Genomic DNA, 22,262 nt, shown 5'->3' with positions numbered 1-22,262 from the left:
AAGTCATTTCTAACAGCAATAAGTACAAATTTGTACCATTTAACCAGCCAAAGGGTACATTCAGTATTCTGCATCACTGTACTAATGAACAATATATATTTAAATAGCACATTTTTTATTTGAAAGCCAGACAATTTTGGATCATCAAGTTTTTGAGCCATATTTAGCTGATGATAACGTTTATAATCTTTATGATCTTTACTGCCACAAAAACCATGGGTACAAAAAAGGACTTTCACTGAAAGGTACTTTTTTGTGCCTCAATATAAGGTACAGCCCCAGCGACAAGCTTTGTACTCTTTTAAGTACAAATCTGTACTTATATTTCTTAGAGTGTATACAAACAAATTCAATTGATTGAAATATAAAATGGTCAGTTTTTTATGAAAAATTATTATACAATATTTATTATACAATATATAATATTTGACTAGATATATATTTTTTTAAAGATTTGTGATATGTTAAACAATGTGATCTATTTTGCAATTTATTACTTTTGACTGTAAACTTTGTGTGTTTTATCAAATATTTTGTATACATTGTCCCTATTTCTTTAGTCCTAATAACCGTGACAAAGACAAAACTACGTTCACTAGACTACCTCCTGTATTTACATGTATAGAACGTTGACTACTTCTAGTTGTCTAGTTTTAGAATGTACAGTGGTGAGGGCATGTAACACCAGAAGACTTTCCATATGGCGAATTGGTCAATCCGTGGCCAGCCTGTTCAAATGGGTAATTCATTAAATAATAAAAAATTAATACTTGGATCATGTGTTGAATCTATACCAATTTTTCATGTCACATATTAGATAAGGGTTTTATCATTATTCTTACAGTAACTTTAATGTGAAAATATTATTATACATTATTATATAATAATATTATATAATATATTATTTTATCTGAATTTAACAGAGCTCCCAGTCACACAGCAGATCTTCAAGCTATGAAAACATACATTAAAAGAGGTCAGGCTGCAAAACACTAGTGCACATTTGTGTGATCTGATTGATGCAGGGTGTTCCACGACAGAAATTTGTCCACCAGTAAGCTAATTGGTCTGGAACGAAGCAGAACAATTGCTGCTCCTCACCCCCAACCTCTGCAAATCCCATCAATGGTGCTTTCCGGTCGGCAGTTCTAAGAGGCTCCTGTTCCCACCGGCTTGAAAGTCACATGGAAGGCACTCTCTGAATTTGTCAGTGCTGGGCCTTTTGTGTTTTAGTGAGCCTTTTTTTTAAGGTTTCCGCGCCAACGTGCTGTGGTCAGGGAAAGCCTTCTTATACTGGATGTTGATATAAATGAGTGTGTGTGTGTGTGTTTGTGTGAGTGTGCAAAGAGAGCGAGAAAGACATACCTGGAGGGTTCTTGCCAGGCTCATTGTTACTGGGACTTCCTGACTGCTGCGAGTCTGTAAACAAAAATAAAGAAGGTGGATTAGAACACAAAACACAGACGGAGTGATTCAAAAGAGCAGCAGCAGCGGTGATTACATTACCGTACATTACCTTCATTTATCACCCACTTCCATTCCCTTCAGCTTTATTTGTTTAGCTCTTACAGCCTTTTATGGCTTTTTATTTGTCTCCCTGACATGGGGAAATTAGTAAAACCCTTCATCGTAATCACCCAAAGCACCCTGTGCTCTTAGGACAGGGCAAGAGTGGATGATACAGCAACATATTTCAATAATAATAAAGACACATGACAATTAAAAGATATTTTCACTAAACATTAATATGTTCACAATACTTTTTTTCTGAGATGCATGACATCTAATCTGATCATTCACATTCACGTAAAATGCCCAGAGATTAGTTATGTACCCTATCTAGGATTACATATGGATGTGACTAACAAAAAATCTGATTTTATTCACTTAAGTCTGGCAATGTAAACGCCACCATAAAACATTTATTACACAGAACGCCACTGAAACCAGGGTTTGGGTTTTTTATCTCTTTTAAAGATGTAATTTTGGAGATTTACATGTTTTTTTTATGTATATAGTTACGATGTACTGTTTTGTTGTTGTTTACAGGATGTTTAAACTTGTTAAATCTGCTTTTGTTTTTAAATCTACATGGTGTTCATTGACTTAGAGGTTCTGATGATAACCATAATATACTCAGGAAAGTGCACTGAAGCATAACTCATAATAATAATGATAATAATAATGATGACATATCATATACCACATATCACATAACCCACCCCTAGGGCAGAGGAGGAGAGAATTGGTTGACTGAAGTCAGGAAAGCCAGTCACCATACCAGATGTTGTATAAATATTTTGTTTTTGGTAAAGCGATAAGTCTTTTTAACTGTACAAGTTCTAAAAGTATTAGACCCACATGCAAATCCTATTCCTTTGAAAGAGATGGCAGTTATTGTTACTGTTCACACCCAACCCCCATCCTCGCTGTGGAAGAGACTGCCAGAGCTCAGTCCTGACAGGCCAGGCCAGATGTGTGCAGAAACATGTCTTTTTTTCCCTCCAGAATGGGGGTATAAGAAACACAGAGAAGACGGAGGAGGGGAAGGTAGCATATGTGCTCTGCAAGAAACATGCGTAAAGAATGTCTTTTTGAGCAACCACACAAACACACACAAAGACTTACTCCCGCACACACACACACACACAGCAGTCCAAACGAGCGACGCCTTAGGGGGTCCTAAATCCTGACCATATTTCACATAACACGGGAGCAGAAGAGGGATGCAGAGGGAGGAGTGGAGGAGGAAGGGAAGAATGAAAAGAATCCAGCCTGTTGTTGGCGTGTGGTTTCAGAGTGCATGTGCTCCTGACTGATGATGTTACCTCACAGGACCTTTGGGAGCCCAGTGCCAGTTTCTGTTCAACTTCACTGATCACCAGGCATGCGTTCAAATTTACTGATTGTCCACTTCTGGTCAAACGCTTATTATCTTATAATTATAGTGAGTCCATGACCTCTGGGCTATTTTTTTTTCAGACATCAATCTTATCAATCTGGTCATGGATTATGCATACTAGGCCATACTCTGCAATACTGTTATCATATGTAATCATACTATGCATTACTACTATGTAACTAATATGTAAGTTACACAGTAATGAGAGTAATGTATACAGCAGTCAGACTAGTGGAGCATCTATAGGCCTTACATCTATGAATCTATTCATTTTTGTGATTTTTCTCATCACGCATTGCATTCAAGTGGTCTCCCAAAATATGTATTACCATTTTGCCACCGATGGGTGATTTAGGATCAGCAAAATATGCAATAAAGCTTTATTTTTCAACACACCAACAGTGCTAAAGGACCAAACTGTGACGAAGACTTAAAAAAAAAAAAAGAGAGTGACCTACCCGTCTGATTTACACAGTCTAGCACATACGCACACACACACATGGACAAAGACCCACCCATGTATTAGGGGCCCCACGAGAAAGAAGAGGACGATATGATCTCTCTAACACGGGGAGAGCGAACGAAAGAGCGACGCTGAACTCAGATAGCCTCGCTCCAAACAACACTCCTTTTCCTGCCTCCATAAGCTTTGTTTCACCAGGCGAAGGCAGGAGGGACGAGGGAGAGGGGGGAATGTAGAAGAATAAATATATATATATTTAAAAAATAAGGAGATTTATTTCTCCTCCCAAGAAAAATTACCATTAAACACTGCTGCACAAACGGAATGTTCTTGGCTTTGGCTCAACAATGACAACGAAAGGGAGGGAGGACCATACGTTAAGAGAAAAACAGAAACAGAATTCCTTGCACTTAACCCCACAGAAAGAGAAAGAGAGAGGGAGAGAGAGAAATAGAGAGAGCAAAGGGAGGTATAATATAATACAGATAATAAACTTTGTTTGTATAGCACCTTTCATACAAGGAATGCAGCTGAAGGTGCTTAGCGAGGCTCAGGCCACTGCTTGCTGAACTTTTGTTCATAATCTCCCAGTGCTGTGTTAACTGCATTACAGTACAAGGAAAAGTCCTTCTAAAATGTATGGCTCTTTTGCGAGGCTGAACAATAATTTAATATCAATGCATATCAAGATATTGAATGTTTCAGTAAAGGTGATATGCTTTTTAGCACATACATTGTGTACAGAATCTGAGATTTTATATTGCTTTTTCATTCATATCAACATCAGAATTATTTTTTATCGACTAAAATTAAGAAATGCCCAAATTGTCCAGCCTGATTAAAACTGCCAGAGTCTGCTTGGACTATTGAGCATCACTATGGCCTTTGATTAGTTGGTATGGCAGCAGGCTGGCATTGTGTCATTCGTGCCAGTTCCTATGCCAACTCCCCCTCAACCCCTGCTGATCAGCCTTCTCTTACCCACTCTACACCATCCATCAGTCTGGCTAAAGACACCTCCTACTGAGCCAGAGAGAGAAAGAGACAGAAGAGAGGGGGTATCTTGCATCTATAGGTGCAATCTAGCATAGCAGTGTTTAGTGTGATTAAAGTGGAAGTCACAACAATAGGGCAGCTGGCTCTGGCTATTAGACAACTATGGTCCAGACACATTTTTCATTAGAGGCATGAACGCACACCAATAAAGTAATCACACACACCACGGCCATTCACACACATGCAAAATAACTGTATGCATGAAGTGAACAAAGCCACACTACGCAAACGAGCTCTTGATTTAGTTTTTTCACCACACTGGAATTTCCAACTTTGATACAGTGCTTTGGGCAGTACTGATACAAATTTCTATTATGATACCATTAACACAAGGGACTTCAAGTTTTGTGGATGCCATGCTAAGTTTATAAAAGTGACTGACCGCATTAAGAGCATTTTTTTCATTTAAATTAGATACACCTGACAAGTTTTTTAAATTCTGTTTACTATAAGAACCAAAAGACACCTAAAATGTATTTTACCTGTGATGTTAAGTACAATCCTCACATAGCAATGATTATTATATAAATTATTATTGTCTTGATTGTGTTGGTATGATGAAAAATGAGTTTTAGAGTGATGTAGCACCATCCAACACTTTGGAATGAGTTCAATCAGAACCGATCATCTGCCATCGCTACCTGTCCCCATCGATGCATTTGTGGGAATAATAATTAATTTCAGAAGAATCATTGAACAAGCAGGCATCTACATACGAACAATACAATTATTATTTAAATATTTTTCCATCTAAATGATTCAGTTGAACTGTTTAACACTGACTATTATTACAGGCCTGTGTGTGCAGGTGTGTGTGCATGTTCATAGGTACTGAACAATACATATAACTTTAAGGTGGAGCATTTAAGTAAGCGACTGACGGTACACATTTAAAATAAATGTCTGCAGGCTGTGTGAATAAACAGTTTGGTCAGGGTGGTACCAACTGTGTCTGTGTGTGTGTATGTGTTGTAAGAGTGTGTGTGTATATAAGAGGGAGACTCTGATACCACAGAGAGAAAAACAGAGAGACTCTTCACGCACAACACCTCTCAGCACTCATCGACTCTGCCACCTGCTTAAACAAACTGATCAAGAACTGCAGGAAAGAGAGAAAGAGAGGGAAGGTCACAGAAAAGATACCTCTGCTTTCAATTCAACTCAATTAGCATCCATCAATGCATTTAGTAAATCTAAAATTTTAACTAATACGGCTGCTATTTATATGTTACATGTAACACAATTCTGATGAAAATAACTGTCAAGTACACATATTCTTAGTATACAATTTAATAAGATTGCTTTTTTGACATTGTTATTATAATTATCACTATGTATAAATGATTCTGATATTGCACTGGAACCCTAATCATCATCCTTATTTTCTATAAATATACTTTATATCTAGAGCTGACCAAATTTTAATCAGTATATTGTCACTGTCTGACACACGCCTTGTTCTCTATCTTAAATTGAGCTTTTTCACTTTTTGACATAATCTGTACCATGTGGTTGTTTTTAACATTGTGTTAACATTTCATTAAAAGTGGACACATATAACTTCTAGAAAATAAAAGTAAAAATGATACTTAAAAAAGGTTTATCTTTCTCCTGTAAAGCTGTTGTTTTAGAGATGCAAAGTTTCTGATATACAGCCCTCAGTCTGCCTTTTTAGAAGTATGTTTTTACTAGGATTCACACTTTCTACGTATGATATTAATTATTTTTAGATTAAGTATTTTTGTACCATATTTTAGAGTAAGCTGTGATATATGAAGGTTTTCAACATATACTAATTTTAGGCCTTCCATGCACATTACATTGTCCCTCAAGTCGTTTCTCAGGATATAATAAGCTGTGACGACCTTCGCTGCAAGTGTGGTCAAATTCTTTTCCTCCAGTCTAAGAATGCTTGATCTCCATTCTCCATGGAAAGGAACACTGGTGTTTTTTGGAAGGAAGGCTGAGTGATATTTATAGTATTCTGTTCGGAAGTACAGAGGAAGAAACTGTGTCTCCTTGCTACTGCAGGACTACAGAGGAACAGCAGCCAGGCCTGCGTGAGACTGCCAATAGCAAAAGCCAGGCTGTGCTTTCTAAGATTATCATTCAGCTTAGATTGCTGATTCTGTACATTACAAACAGAGGGGCAAGTGAAAGTGAAGCTTGTGTTATAGTATTTTGTGTTCGTGATTTTACTCTATTTTTTTCTGTTTTTAGTTTAGCTTTTATGAGTGACTGTCACATAAAGGAGTCTGTTTGTTACAATAAATACATTCACAGTTGCCTTATAAATCAACCAGACAAATGTGAGACTCTATTATGTATATTTAATCTCTCTGTAATTAGAATTGGACCGGGCTGGCTGCTTTGGGCTAATAGCTGGCATTCAGCTTTAGCTTTCCTGTAACATTAGTAAAGCAGGTGTTATGTCAGAGCCACAGGACACAAGTCACCTGTGTCTCTCCGCTTTCTTTTTCATTGAGACCGAAGAAACAGAAAAGGGGAAGGAGAAGAAAAGTCAGTTGATGTATCAGTCTTTTGATGCACCACCCAAGAAAAGATTATCATTCCTCTCATACAAGCCACATTTGCAAAGAAATCCTTGGGTAGAAAAGGTTTTTTCGCCAGCAACGCAGGAGTCTTTCTGTGGAAAAAATGCGGCATACCTCCCACCGCACCTCAAACAAACACCCAGAAAACTTGCAACTCCTACACTTGGCACAGTCTCCGTGCTAAACCCACCCAACCTCTTGTCTCTGCTTTGTGCTTCGTCGAGAGCTATCACATACTTTAGCAACTTTTCTTCGCTCACTCTGCGGACTGGACTGTATCTCTCTCTCTCTCTCACACATGCACACACACACACACACACACACATTAAGCGACGAGGCGCATGCATACCGTCGACATTTCAGGAGGAGGCGTCTGGCAGCCATTTTAGAGAGGCCTGCACACGTACTGCTGCGCTTGCCAGAGAAATCGGCCTTAGCCAAGAACTCTCTCTCTCCTTCTTCTGAGCCAACCGTGAGGGAGCGAGAAAAAGAGAGAGAGCAAGTGAGAGAAAGAAAATGAGTGAGAGAGAGATAGAGAGCACGCGAGAGAGAAAGAGACAGAAATATCTCCTAATTGCGGGCTGTCCTGGCCCAAATGTTTTAAGCAATACAGCTGCACTAGTGTAAATACTGCCTGTGGCTAAGTGACACCCAAAGAGTGTGTATGTGTGTGTGTGTGTGTCTTTCTGTCTGTTGGTGTGTATATTCATTCATCAGTATTTTGGTACTGGCTCTACTCGGTGCTTATGACCTCATGACACACGGCTGTGACTTCAGTGCACACACACTCTCACACACACAAACACACAAATTTGCTCAGACGGATCTTGCTGAACGACTGTTTACCTTTCTCTTTCTCTCTCTATCACTCCATTATCTCTCTCTATCAGTCTGTATTTATATTCCCATCACTGTCACCATTTTTCTCAATCTTTCTTTGCCTCTGTAATTACTTTTGATATATCTCTCAAACACACCTCTAATCTCCCTGTTTTTCTCTTGCTCTCTTCGTCTAGTATTTTCTTTCTCTTTTGTGCTCCCTCTATCATTTTTTTCTTCCTCCTCTCCCTCCTGGCTCGTGTTGATAAAACACCAGGCTCTTTATCGGAGCGAGCCGTAACCTAAACACAGATAGAAGGAGAAAAGGCATCCTGGCAGGCAGAGACTGAAAGAGAGAGCAAGAGAGAGAGAGAGACATGGAGAAAGAGAGAGAGCATTCTGGCCCTGATCGCCCCTTGGCGCCCAGAGCAGTGTGAGTGGTGGGCAATGCCAAAGCCAGTGCCATGTTAGCAGCATCTGCTCTGAAAGCCGACACAAAGACAGACTTGCAGCCATCTTGTGATGAAGTCCTGCCACCTCTTTATGCTTGAATTAACCCTCGGAGGTTCAGCCACTGAACACGTGTTTCTCACGCGTAGCTCACTGAAATAAGTGAATATAGTCTGTCTACTAAACTTTCAGTTTACATCACAGCTCAGTGCAATACTATGTACACAGCCAATAAAAATAAATAAATACATAAATCTGACTTTCTTTATCAAAAAGTATCAGTCTTTATATCATAGTAAAAAACAGTATTAAACTATGTACATTACTCTCAAATATACAAACATAGCTTTTGCCATTGTTTTTGTTTTACTGTCTCTAGTGTGTTTATTAGTTAACCTGTCTGTTATAACCATTTTTGTTTTTTCAAATGTAATATTTTCTGATTTATTTGACATATGTTTATTTATTTGTATGTATTTTCTCCAGATAGAATCAACATCAAACATGGCCTCGAGCTGCACGCATAACTTACAGTATTCTTGTTTGCATAAAGTACCTGCATATCTGTGGGGGAGGCTATGCTTAAATGAATCAGTATTTCATTATCACTTTTAGTTGCTAAACCTGCATTTGTTTTTGACAATCTGTGTGTATTATAGTAGCTATGTAAACATTAATAAAATTACAGTAGCTGTTACAGTACACATAGTATGTGAAAGGGGTATTTAGTGGGGTATTCAGTGTTGGCTCTCAGTGGAATTGGTTCTTTTTTGTAGAGAAGTGGCCTCTCTCTGTGCGAGGAGAATCTTCTCCAGTGTAATTGAGACAAGACGGTTTTTATTATGGCCTCTGATTGGATTAGAACTCCAGTTTGTTCACTGGGGCCAAAAGGTTGGAAGGATACAACTCACACAGACACACACATGCACAGACATGCAAATGATAAAATGACAAGATGATAAAAATAACTTAATAAATAATGTAAAAAATAGTTATCACCCTGGTCTCTCTTTGTGGCTACACTTAAACACTTAACTGAAGGTCTTGAAAGGACTAGATAAATTCAGGATATAGAGAGATGACTAAAAGTGTGTACAGAGAGGGAGGAGGGAAGGAAAACAGCAGTAAAACAAGAACACAGAAAAGACAGGCCTGTTAAGTAAGAGAAAAAGAAACCAGATCAACAAGGCTAAGTGCTATTGTTTGTGTGTGCATGCTGTTTTCAAAAACAAGTTTCTCTTTCAGAGCTGCATTGTATTGCCTGTGTAGACTACTCATTTGGGGACAAAGCCTACAGTATTGATTTGTATGTGTGTTAACAAAGTCCAGCACAGTCTGACACACACAGCATCATGTGGAGAGTGCTGCTGTACATGTGTTAGCCCCGTCAGTCCAGCACTGAAGTAACACACACTCATCAGTCACATGACAAACGACAGTGTCACACTGACAGCACTGTGTGGCTCCACATTTCGGTGACAAAAAGAGCAGAGTGCACTCAGCACTGCAGCCATACATCAAGTCATTTAACTAAACTCACATAGAAACTTGGTGCATTTGGGGGATATCTGTGGAAAATGCAACACATCGCATGTTGAGGTCTATGTATGTTGAGGTCTATAGATTAAAGTCTACAAAGTCTATTAAAATATATATTTTTAATTTGTAAATTATCTGTAGTTTGCAGTGAAAAAAAATTTATTAGTTGCCCATTATTTAACATACTGCATCAAATAAGGAAGGATTTTACTATCAGTGACTTGATACGTAGAAGTTAGTTGAGTTGAATTAAAAGTGAGTTTATAATATTAGTTCCAAATTAAACTGAATTAGCACACCGCTCCTACCCTCCTGTGTTTGTCCACAGGGTATTTATAGTAGCAGCAAAGATTGCAAAGGCTGAAATTGTATGACATCTCATCAGGGTATCTCCTCTTCACAGTGACAGCACGCCACTTGGATGTGTATTGTTAGTTGATTGGCTGAGTGAGCGGCCCATTTGCATGAGTGTGTGTGGAGTCATGGGTACGGCCGGGGGGACGCAGGGGGGTTAGGAGGGAGCGGAGGAGGTTCGGGCTGATCCATCCTCGGCCATGGCAATGGGCCAACAGGCCTTTTGTAGCTGTCGCAAGCCAGGCGAGGGGAGGTGGGCGAAGAAAGAGGCAGAGACGGAGGGAGAGAGAGAGTGAGACTATAGATTTAATTATGCATGCGCATTTCCCCATTCATAGAGGTGGTGGTGGCAGGGGGGAACCAATGACATTCCGCCGTACGAGCTCCTGTCTGGAGGAACACTAATGAGGTGACACTCAGCGGCTGGAGCCCAGCCAAAACAGTCCATTAACTCCACACAAGTAGTTAAGAGGAGGAGAGACAAGGGTGGAGGGGGGCAGACAGGGAGAAGAAGTGAAGGAGAAGTCTGAGAGAGAGAGAGCGCAGGACTGTGAGAGTGTGTGAGAGAAAGAGAGAGAGAGCGAAAGAGCAGTTGTGAATGACACAACAGGGAGCCCATCGATGGGGAGGGAGGGGGGGGGGGTCATGGCTGGGCTGGATGACAGAGAGTGTGTGTGTGAATGTGTATAAGAGGTCAGTAGGCTAGTGCAGTCTCATGCACTCAGACCACCAGACTCAGACAGGCCTTTTAACAGAGCAGCTTTTTTCTTTCATCTCACACTTTGCACAAGTCAGACGGGTGCAGGATAACAGCAGCAGAGGGCTGCATTACATAGACAAAATATATCACTGTGATTATAGTGATACTATAACTCACAATATATAGCAGAGTAAAGTAGTGCTGTCGTAAAGAAATCATGTAGTGACAAGTTTTTACATATAGTAAACAGTATTTTTGAAGAAATTTTACTCATGTAATATCCAGCATCTCTTTTCATCTGTTAATTGGTCATAAAATTTTAACTGGCTATTTCAAACAATAATGTAACTTAGTAGAACCTGTAGAACTTGATATAGTAGAAGTTGTAGAGAAGAAAAACAGATGGATTTCCTGGATACACCTTTAAAACCCATTAATTTAGATCCTGTCATAAGATGTATCACCAACATGACACTTAAACTGTTGCTTTACATAGAGTATAGAGTGACAGGTCTAGAACAATAACTTCAAACCTGAGATCCGGCTTTACTGACTCTTATCAAACACTCTAAATGCAGTACCTTCCTGATTCGATGCAAATTTGAGAGAAAGGACAGTTTTTTTTTTATGAAAAAAAAAAGGTTCAATTTTGAATGTACTGTTTTTGGGACAGACAAGCAGTCATGATAGTTGTAGAAATCCCTCAAATTCTGAAAAACCTTTCATTTTGCACTTCATATGGTCACATCTTAAACCACAATATATACTACTTAATTTCAGTTGAGACAATATCATTCAGATATTGATATAAAGAACATAATAGAAAGCCATAGAAAAACTGCCAAAAATGCCTACAAATTATGTCTGTCCCTACAAACTTCTTGAAAAATTTCTCAATTAATGTAATGAATGTCAGTCAGTGACAGATGCTGTAAAGTAGAGTCAGTCATAAAAGTGTGCTCTTGTCTCAGTGGGGATTATAAGAGGCTGTCTATTTAGCCAGAATCCTGGAGGACAAACTGATCAGTATAAATTATCCAACTTTACTTTGATAAAAGTCATGTTAACATTTTATTTATGTATTAATTTGTTTATTTTTGTCAAATCCCACCCAATAGCAAGGACTCGAAAATCTAACACTGGAAATGCAAGGTTTTCTTACAAAATTACAATGCTGTAATGCAGCCTTGAGATATGGCCAGACTTTAATTCAGCCTGGATTGCAGGACTAAAACCAATGATCATTCACACAAATTATATCTGATCCTCCACTGGGCTTGTATTACAGCTGCTGGATCTGCTGCCACTTCTGCATTCTTTCTCATAACCTCAGTTACATCATCCCACACATATTCAAAAAGCACATTCAAACCAATTCAATTCAAAAGAACCTGAACTCAAAGTAAAATGGGGATAGCGTCTTTTGGGACACTGGCAGCTCTTGTATGCATGAGTTGTGACTGTGAAATGCTGCCTCACTACATAACTATGTTCGCTCTGTCAGGACATGTTGTATTAACTGTTTCTCTGACAGTATCCACACAGAACGTTACAGACTGAAAGCCTCTGGTGCATCATCAGTGACACTCTGCCATTTCAGTTATTTTGAAATGGAATGAAAAGAAGTCTAAACAGGTTGTCAAAATGTTGAAGCTTACAAAAACTTAAAATGTATTTTTATTTCATTTTGACAAAAAATAATAAAATAAAAAATATATGTATATATGTAAACATCCCATAAATAATGTAGTGCCTGTGGACTAAGACTGCCATCAACCTAACACTAAATAATTATTTCATGAAAAGTATCATAAAATTGTATTGAGTCCAAACTGTATACTTAGGACAAGAATAAGTTAATACAATTTTATAAAGCATATTTAATGATAATAACTATTATATAATAGTCTTTTTACTCACAGGCTGTAAGGGCAGTCAAATACATTTTGAGGTAACACACTACATACTACCTAAAACTTTATGACTGATCAGACATGACTACATAAGTCTTACTGAGAGCCTGTAAAGATGGAGGAAAATTGATCTAAACGGATTACAGGTGTTTCAAAGGGTATCTGAGAGCATGCTTCTAAATAGGAAAGGATTAAGAAGGTCCCTTATGCAACAAAGTTTCCTCATGCCGCAGGTTGTGGCTGTGCCAGGCTCAGCTGCTGGCCAGGCTTGTCTGTGGAGAGCAAGACGAGACGGCCGGTACGCTGCCAGCTCCAGCATGAGAAGGCGGGGCAAGGTGCCAGGGTGGAGGAGGTGGAGTCTTGCAGTGTGGCCCCTGTCCAGCCGGGCCGGAGGTGACAGCCACCGTTTACATGCGCGCTCGTACACAAAGACACACGCGCACCACACACGCACGCACACACACAAACACTCCCACATGCACACACACACAAACCCTAATTAGGATGCTGAAGGAATTATTGGATCATATAATGCCACATCTAAGGCAAGATCTTGGCCCGAAACAGACAAAGGAACAAAGCGTGCACTCATTTAGACTGCTCCGCTGGCACCGGCACATGGAACGAGACATGGGGGAGGTGCTGAGTTTAATGTGTCATTACAAACATAAAAACAGACTCCCGACATAGCCAACAGATGTCTAAGCACTTTTATAGTGCTGCAACTCTGCTAATTTCAGAGCGAAAAACACTCGCCCAAGTGAAAATAGATGCTGCAGGTGTCCTGTGTGGTCTCTTGCTTGCCATAACACTCAATTACCGGCAATGTGCTCTTGATATATAAAGCCTTCTTTCTCTCATTCATAAAATATGCTTAATGGAACTAATGGGGGTTTCTGACACTGCATGATATACAGGTATAAAGGAATATACAGAAAACCTGAATTATAGATTCAGAAGGTGTCAGCAGCCATATAATCAACAGTCACTGACAAGGAAAGGCACCAATAAAGTAGTGTCTCTTCTAGACAATGTGAACACTACAAACAATGTAGAATGCAGAACACCACTCCTGTTTCACGCTTTTCATTTAAAACACTACACAAAGTAAACCTGCAGAATTGTGCTGTTTAACCTGTCCTCCTACTTCTAATGAAAAAACATTGAGCAATACAAATCCAAAAGCATATAGCTTATGAAACACAGGGTCATACAGGGTCTTGCTGACTTTATCAGCAAAAGATTGCAGCAGATGGAGATATCATGTCAGCAGATGGCCAGGTAAAGAAAATTAATCTTTATCTGAAGTCCTCTTTCTACATCAAACTCACTAACCTCTGCTGTGTTTATTTTCTTTACATGCCCAGAGCTGGTACACTCCAACGTCTCCACAGACTTGAGGTCTTCTAAGCCCAGGCTACACCAGTAAAAGATTACTCTAGCTAATGAGTTCAGTCTGCAGTGGGCCTTTGTGATGCCCAACCCAGGCATGCACTAAATCAAACTGCCATAACTTTCAGCATTGAAGGCACTGGGTGGCGTAGCTATAGTTCCACCTGGTACTCGACAGGTTGGTTCTTCACTTGAGCCATAAGGCTGATGGAGCTAGCAGGTAATAGATGTGTGTGACAAACTTCTGACATACTTTGGCTTGGCTGCAGACATTTGCCTTTCCATTTGGCCCATTTTATTGTTACCAATATGCCGTAGATTGTCAGAAATCAGATTAGAAAGCTAGTCATTTCATAGCTTTCTAATTCACAGTAGATAGTATTTTTTGCCAAACAACTTATTTAAGACCTTTACCTGAGTAAGCCAGAAGCGGCTTTGTAGAATCAGTAACATCCTTTAACTTTCTAGGTTGTATTTGCACAGGAGACACTGAAATTACATTTGAGGAACATCAGCTACAACAGTTAGTCATGCTTGTAAGAAAGGGGCACTGCTTGTAGATGAAGCAGCTTGCTGAGGCAGGGCAGCATTCCCCTGATAAAGGCTCTCCTGCAAAGAGAGGCGGCAGGCCAGTGGCTGATGATTAATACGAGCATAATGAAGGAGGCTCTCATTCCACTCTGGAGAGCCTGTGCTGCCCGCTGCAAGGTCAGAAAGCGGGCAAGCAGCCAATGGGCTGATCCTGCCGACCGGTGGTCGCAGAGAGTGGTGGGTAGCCCTCCAGGATGGGCAGATGCAATCCCATAATTCATGTTCTGTTAGTTGCAGGGTCCCTCCTCCCTGGCATGCATTCAGGAAGACAAATCCGCCATGTGCTCTTGATGCTTGCCGGGGCGGCCCTGGGCTGCAGCAGTAACAACATGTGGTTTGGCTCCGGCGCTCAGTTTATATGGGCGACAGTGAGAGGAGGAACCGCTAAATGAATTTCAGATTCTGTTGTTCCAAAACCATAAACAATGTTACACAAAGCCTGGCATTAAGCAGATGTCGTTTATTAACTAAACGTCTTACACAAGCATCTGCGCCATGACCATAGCATAATCTTATTTTACTCTGGTGCAAAACGGCAATGACTTCATTTGCTGTAATTGACTTTTCCAAAATGTGATTGGAAGGCAGAAACCTTAAAACATCACTGAATTTCATTTAATTGAGAAGTTTACCAATTTGATCAAATTAATCATATCATGTCAAAAAATCCGAAATGATTTTAGCACACAAAATCTTTTGCATTATAGCTTGCTTTTGACTTTTAAAGTAATGATGTGGTTTGCATTTATTGGCTCTACAGTATAAGGTTTCATTCTTAGTGAGGTTTTCCCTATTTAAATGAACAACTCACCTAAAAATGTATTTCCCATGATAACTAAATCAAAGCCACATATCATGTTATCACATCTCAAATAAACATATACATAAAGTACAAGAGGAAGTCTTGTGAAAGAAAAAAGCTGGCCATGAACTGCAAATAGTACAAACAGTGTTGCTCTTTCTGTAATCTCATGTTATGCAGCATAAAAGTTATACCAGGCATCCCTGCACAGCATGGCAGCAAACTCACTCCCATGCCATAGGGGCTGGGAATGCAAAAGGCCTTTTGTGTGCACTTCAGTTTTTCTGGCACAGTGTCAGAGCGCTGGAATGATATGGAGAACAATGCCCAGCTGTCATACAGACTAATGCAGACCAGGGCTGTTCATACAACAGCACCTCAAAAGGTGGGATTTCTTAACAAACTTCCCTGTGGCTAAACTGAGGGAGAGGGCAAGAGAGGAAGTCAGGACAGAGCTTAAGGCAATGACGAGACTAAGTGTTAGGAACTATGGCACATTCCTTTCTTTGTTTGACCTCAAAATGCCAGTTCTCAATTTCCCACGAGCCAAGTTAATCTCTATACTTTGTAAGTAGGTAATAGGGCTGGGCAATATGACTAAAAATGCATATCTTGATATGCTTAGGAGAAAAGACGATATAGAATATGACGAAAACCTTAATAATGTATTATGATAACACCCAAACTACAGCAAGCTTTATATTTAAACATCTAAAGACATATCTGACATCTTTCAAATATAATAAACATAGTTGGATTTTTCGTGGTATTTCACTGACTCATCAAGTTGCATTATATTATGTTGTTAAAAATCGTGAAATAAATGTATTATGCAGCTTGTGTAATTGTAATGTGTCTATGGCATAATTAGCCCAAGACAGTGCTCCGTTGGGTGTCATGCCGCTTAAAACTAAATTCCACAAAACGACCCATACACATTTATTTCAATTAATTCACACACAGATGGTACCCTATAGTCATTTTTCATATGTGATATTTAATGGTTTTGAACATATTGAAATTTATGAGATTTTGCCCAGACCTAGCAATTAATCTTCTCCTTCACATGCATGCAACATCCAGACTGAACAAAGATTCTCACCCACTCAGTAGAACTGGTAGAAACAGTATGATGTGATGCAGTCCCATAATATACAAAATGAGTGAGCCAAATGAAGCATTAAAATATTATTGTATTTTTAATGCGCAGACAGTTTTCAGACAGAGTTCTAAATACAGCGATATTAACTATTCATATTGACCACCCCTACTGGTCAGTCAGCTTTTCCATGTCATGGCTCCGGAATTCTCTGTCCATGTTTTTTTTCTCCTTTTTTTTATCCCCACCCTCTTGATCTTTCCGCCACTCGCTCTGTTCCTTGGTATCATCGACTCGACCTAACGGCAGGGGTCTTTACGCTCTCTTCACAGCCAAATCTGCCGCCTGGCTCTCTGCAGTAATCTGAGCATGTCGTTTTGAGTTTATCAGTAATGGTGAGCGAGAGGTCGAGGCCGGCCACGGGAAGAGGTGGGGGTGGACGGTCGTCCAGCTCTGTTCCGGAAGCTAAACAGCATTGGGGAAAGTGAGGCCTTCTTGTTTATGTTGTATGGAACACATTTTGCTTGCGTAACAGGACTAGCCAGTGAGGAAAGCAGGGGAAGAAGGAAAAGAAGGGAGGGGAAAGATTGGCTGTTCTGTTACTCACTGTACTAAGTGATTAGATTTATAGAGCTTTGCTGCTACCTGTCCATTCTGTTCCCTAACACCTTTTAAGCTTGACCATGTTGCCGCTGTTCTAGACAACACACGTTGTTTCCAACTTGGTCCTTACTGCAGAGGTAGCTGTAAAGCGCACCCCTGTATCTTCAACCATAGAAGAATGCAGAAAGCCAGAACACTTTTAAGATCTTTCTTCTTCTTTTTTTAACAACCCAGGTATGCTACCATCCTGCACATTAATTATTACTGCCTGCAGCCATTTTCCACCGTCTGAGGAAAAACCCAGCTAAGCTTTACTGGCCTTTTTTTTCTTCTCAGCCCTGTGTGGCACTGCCATAAATGTGTAGATGTTTGATCAACCCCCCTCGTCTCATGTTGTTAGTAAGTAAAAATTACACACCGCTCGAATGAGTATTGAAATTGTTCTCTGGGTACACGAGAAGCCTCTTCTGTTTTTGTAAGTCTAGATGGAATGCAGCACATGTTGCCAATGTAAGTCTATTTTCTTAACAGGGGAAACATGCATTGTTTCACACTACCAAGCTCACAAGTTCCTGGTGTATATCTCTTTCTGAAGCTGAAAATAATAATAACCTGTCCAGTAAACTGCAAATGAAAAACATGAAAGCATTTGCTAAATGTATATGCTAACATGCTAAAAGGCAATATAATTCTTACGGCTCGCCCAGACAAGATCCATAAGTTTAGGCTACTGAACTATAAGCCCCATAAGTCATGTTTCTTTCCAGCCTCACTGCATGTGGGAAAACACTAGCCGTTTGTTTCTCTCCAATTAGGACTGCTTTTGCAAATGTAACCAGACTGTAACCAGCGTAAGCATCAACATCCCAAAAATGTGTTTTCTATGTAATAAATCTTTTAGTTTTCCAACATTAAAGGCCGATGCAAAAGTGATACTCCCCCGTCGCTTGAATAGGCTGAACTCCAGAGGCTGTAAAATGTTATCTGTGCTAGAGCTGGATGCGCAGTTGCATCATGGGAACTGGAGAGGATATCAAAGGGCCACAATTGGATGAGGCTCAGAAATCCATACTCTTGGCAAAGGTTCACTTATACATACATCCCCAGCCCTCAATTCTAAAGAGTGAGGCTTTTCCCCTTCATAAACTGGTGCTTGTCTGGTATGCCTGGTGCTGTATTGCAACTAGGGATATCCTCTGATAGCAAGCTGCAAATGGAATTAGTTGTAAAAAAAAAAAAAAAAGTAAAAACCTAAAGTATTTATAAGGTCTAATGCAAAACATTGCAAGACAATATGAGTCATTCTAATTTGTGGCAACATTGTAGTTGAGTGTGATGGTAAGAAAAAATAATACTGCAACTACTGCTAAAGAAATCTGCTGAAGCGTGTATGTTTAAATGTGTGCAGCTTTTGCAATGTGTGGTTTAATAATGCCTCAAGAGTGGTAATACTTGTGTTGTTTAAAATATTGCAAGGCATATCACAATCACAACATGTGGCAGCATGATATTATCGTCCATATCGTGCAGCCCTGGTGACAACCCAGACTCAGTGCTGACACGGGCAGCAGGCAGCAGGGTTTCGGCTGCCGTCCCAGGGTGGGTTGGCAGAGGCGCTGAAACACTTCCCCTTCCGCCGCGTGCGGGCCCCGTCCAAGCCACTCGAGTTTGGCACGGCTTACCTGGAACACCCCGGGCCTCTGTCTGCAAACATTCGCCATGGCAAACTCTGGAACCCACACAGTCACAGCACGGACAGTGCAGTAATGCAGAGGCCTCAGTCAGGCCAAGACACAAGCAGCGGAAAGGAAAGGGAGGGAAAAAAGAAAGAAAAACAGTGGGAGGCTTCTTTTAAGCTATTCATGCTGAGCACACAAAGAACGGTACACGCAAAGGTAGGGCTTTTTTATCAATTGAAGGAATTACACAGATCGTATGTCACCATATGGAATTCCTTTTACACATAATGCATTTCCTTCATGGAGTCTGTGAGAAGCCGTACAGCAACAGTCTGCAGGGAGCACTCTTTAGCACAGGAGAACCTCTCTGTGTGTGTGTGCGCGCGCACGCGTGTGAGGGGTGGGGGGCCTCTGTCAGGGGGCAGCCTCGGCACAGTGAGCAGAAATATGCCATATGCACTCGTTGAACTGGGGCCTGCACAGGCTTCTCTCAAGGTTATTAGAAAACCCTGCACACCAAGCAGCCTGAGCAAAAACAAATACTGCAGAGGGAAGCTGAAAGACGGCTCAGGTCCTGCTGCACCTCTCTCGTGGGCAAAGCCCGCTCGAGGACAGGAGGCAAAAAAACTTTTTTTAAAAGAAAACACCGAAGGGTTTGTTGTAAATTTTTGCAGAGGTGCAAATCGTTTGACTTTTGATTCAGTTTTGGTTTAGGAAATATTTCAGTGGTTCACAAAATATTAAACTGTATCAACTGTTACTTGATAAGGTATTCACACAGATTACCCAGAATTTCCAAAAATTCAGTAACTCTACCATATTTGTAAGAAGTTCTGGATAAACTGAATCAAAAATAGTAAATAATACACTGACCAACCTGCCTAATATTGTGTAAGTCCACTTGTGCTGCCAAAACAGAACCTCTGAGGACGTTACTGGGAATACCCCACAAAACCTGCTGTTTTATAGATGTCTCACCCTGTCATCTGGTTATCACAATTTGGCTCTTGTCAAAAGTCAGTCGGATGCTCATATCTGCCAACTGTTCCTGCTTCCAACACATCAATTTTTTTTTTTCAACGAATTGACTGTTCACTTGCCACTGTTCATACATCCTACCCCCTTTTACACATGCCACTGAAGGGCAATAATTCACTTAACTTATTAACATATTATTGTTTTGTTTACTGTATCATTTGCATCACAGTCTTAATGCTTTTCGAAAAAACTCAAGAGAAACTCATTTTCTGATAATGTTCATACAAATGTTGCACTCAGTAACGCCTGCATATAGATTCGTAGTGCATTATTACACCCCTGCTTTGCTGTATCTACTCCCTAACACACAGCTGCTGCTCTAAAGAGTGTGCCTTTGCCTCAGATAACAGGGCCGCCTTTGACACTGAGTTTCCTTCCCTCTGCTGGGCCGGGGGCAGGGGCTGTGCATCCGCTGCCCCACCTCTGGGTCCTCGTCCACACAAAGGTAGGAAGCGACAGGCTGTGGCCACTCGCATTGTGACGGGCCTCTCTAAATCACGTCTCGTTTTATCCCCTGCCCTTAATAAGAGGTTCTGCAGAGGAAACCATAAACACAACAACTGCCCGTAAACGCATCTGCCGCGGCTACCCGAGCGCTCAGGACAGCGATAGCTAATTGAGTAACACTGTTGCCCTGATGCACTCGCATTAGGTTACAGCACTGTGTAAACCAAACCTGTACATCTACAGACAAAAGTTCCTGCGCAAAGTAAACAGATACTATCAGATCAAGATACCAGGATACAAAGATACCATCAAAACAGGCTACAGGCACTCCACAAGACCCAAAATGTTTTCAGCTTGCTGCAGAGAACTTGCAGCTTACTCAAACCCCATCACTTAAACGGATAAATTTGAATATAAACTGGAATTTGAATGGATAAATCTTAAAGGAATCTAGAGACTCAAGTTGAATAATAAATAGTCTGTATCTATCATGTTTTATTTAATTATCATTATTTTCTTTCACAATGGCCTGGAGAAAGTAGCCAGCAGGTTATAAGTATTTGCAAGAGCTATATAAAATAATTTTTGACTAAAAATAAGTAAATTTGTCTACATTATTAAATAGATTTTGGTAGTATGTAAACAGACATTTCCAAATAACTATTTCTCAGAAACATTATCTTTATAAGAAAATAAATTTTCACTTAGAAATAATGCGAAAAAAAGCAATATATATTTTTTATATATTTTTTTATAAATATATAAAATCTAACTACTAGTCTCCTCCACTACAGGCACATGCTGAAACAAGCTGGTTGGCCTGGAGAGAATAAATAAACAACCAGCAAAATGAACTGGTTACTTTGCGTTAACAGATCATTAGCACCTCGTAAAGGAAGGTTTGCCTGTTTTACAGCAGATTAACCCTCGTCTTTGTAAAACCTTTGAAAGGCGAGTATCTAGCACAGCAAGGAACGGGCTTCCAGTCTCTACAGCCCAGCAGACTCCAGCAGACTGAGCTAGGATATTAAGGCCCATCCATCATCACCCAGTCGTGTCTCACCCCGTTTCTCCAGGCGGTACATTCTTGCGCTGTGCAAGCACATGGACCAAGCAGAAAGAAGAGGAACTCCAGAAGAGGGACTTCAGTTCTCAGGGAAATGGGAGGGATTCTCACATGGGCTCCAGGCAAGCAGCGTTAGCAAAGAGCAAACAGCCGGCAGCGGCGGCACAGTTTGAAACAAGCGCCTTATCAGGGGCCGTTTAATGGAAGATAAACTGGGTCATAAAAGTGGTGAGACAACACAGTCTGGTTTAAACACAATAAGAGCGGCTCAGCGGGCGCGCAAAGGCAGAGCCGATGGATTAGATGTCACTTGGGGCTGTTGACTCAAATTGTTCGATGTCACCGGAGGATCTTCACCCAAGGAGAACCGAGTGGCAAACAAATGAAGAGGGATGAACGCTAACTGCTAGGATTAGCTTTCATTTTATTAGCCTTGCTCTCCAAGTGTTCTACAACGATTCCCTTTTTATTATCCAAAGGTCTTGTGTGCTTTTTCGCTGAGAAAAGCAGTTTTAGAAAACAAAGGCAATAATTACATCTTTAAAAGGCAAGCACAATCACACTGACTGCCACGCAGACTGATAACAGGCCTCTAACACAACTTATACAACCCTCCCGACAGCCCCAAGAAGGCCAGGCTTCATGACAAACCAGCCAAACTAGACAGAACATTTCAGCAAGTAAACAATTTGCTATCACCTTATTTAACCTTGCCAGCTGCAGTTCTGTGGAAGACGTTTGCAGCCTTAACCCTTTAGTGCACACCACAAGTGTCAGGGGCTGCTGTGTGTTTA

The 22,262-nt window shown here is 40.4% G+C and overlaps 1 protein-coding gene across 5 annotated transcripts in view; it reads right to left on the bottom strand.

The window, feature by feature from the left end:
• The window catches only part of LOC103039837 (nuclear factor 1 B-type), a 112,339-nt gene that overhangs the window by 36,559 nt on the left and 53,518 nt on the right, over nucleotides 1–22,262 (bottom strand). For all 5 annotated transcript variants that reach the window (XM_049481897.1, XM_049481901.1, XM_049481899.1 and 2 more), the window contains exon 3: nucleotides 1,366–1,419. In XM_049481897.1, the coding sequence (XP_049337854.1) occupies nucleotides 1,366–1,419 (54 nt within the window). The remainder of the gene's footprint in view (nucleotides 1–1,365; nucleotides 1,420–22,262) is intronic.

Source organism: Astyanax mexicanus, chromosome 8 (assembly GCF_023375975.1).
Source record: "Astyanax mexicanus isolate ESR-SI-001 chromosome 8, AstMex3_surface, whole genome shotgun sequence".
Lineage (NCBI taxonomy): Eukaryota > Metazoa > Chordata > Actinopteri > Characiformes > Acestrorhamphidae > Astyanax > Astyanax mexicanus.
Note: the sequence above shows the minus strand (reverse complement) of the source record. Positions and strands in the feature narration are given on the sequence as shown.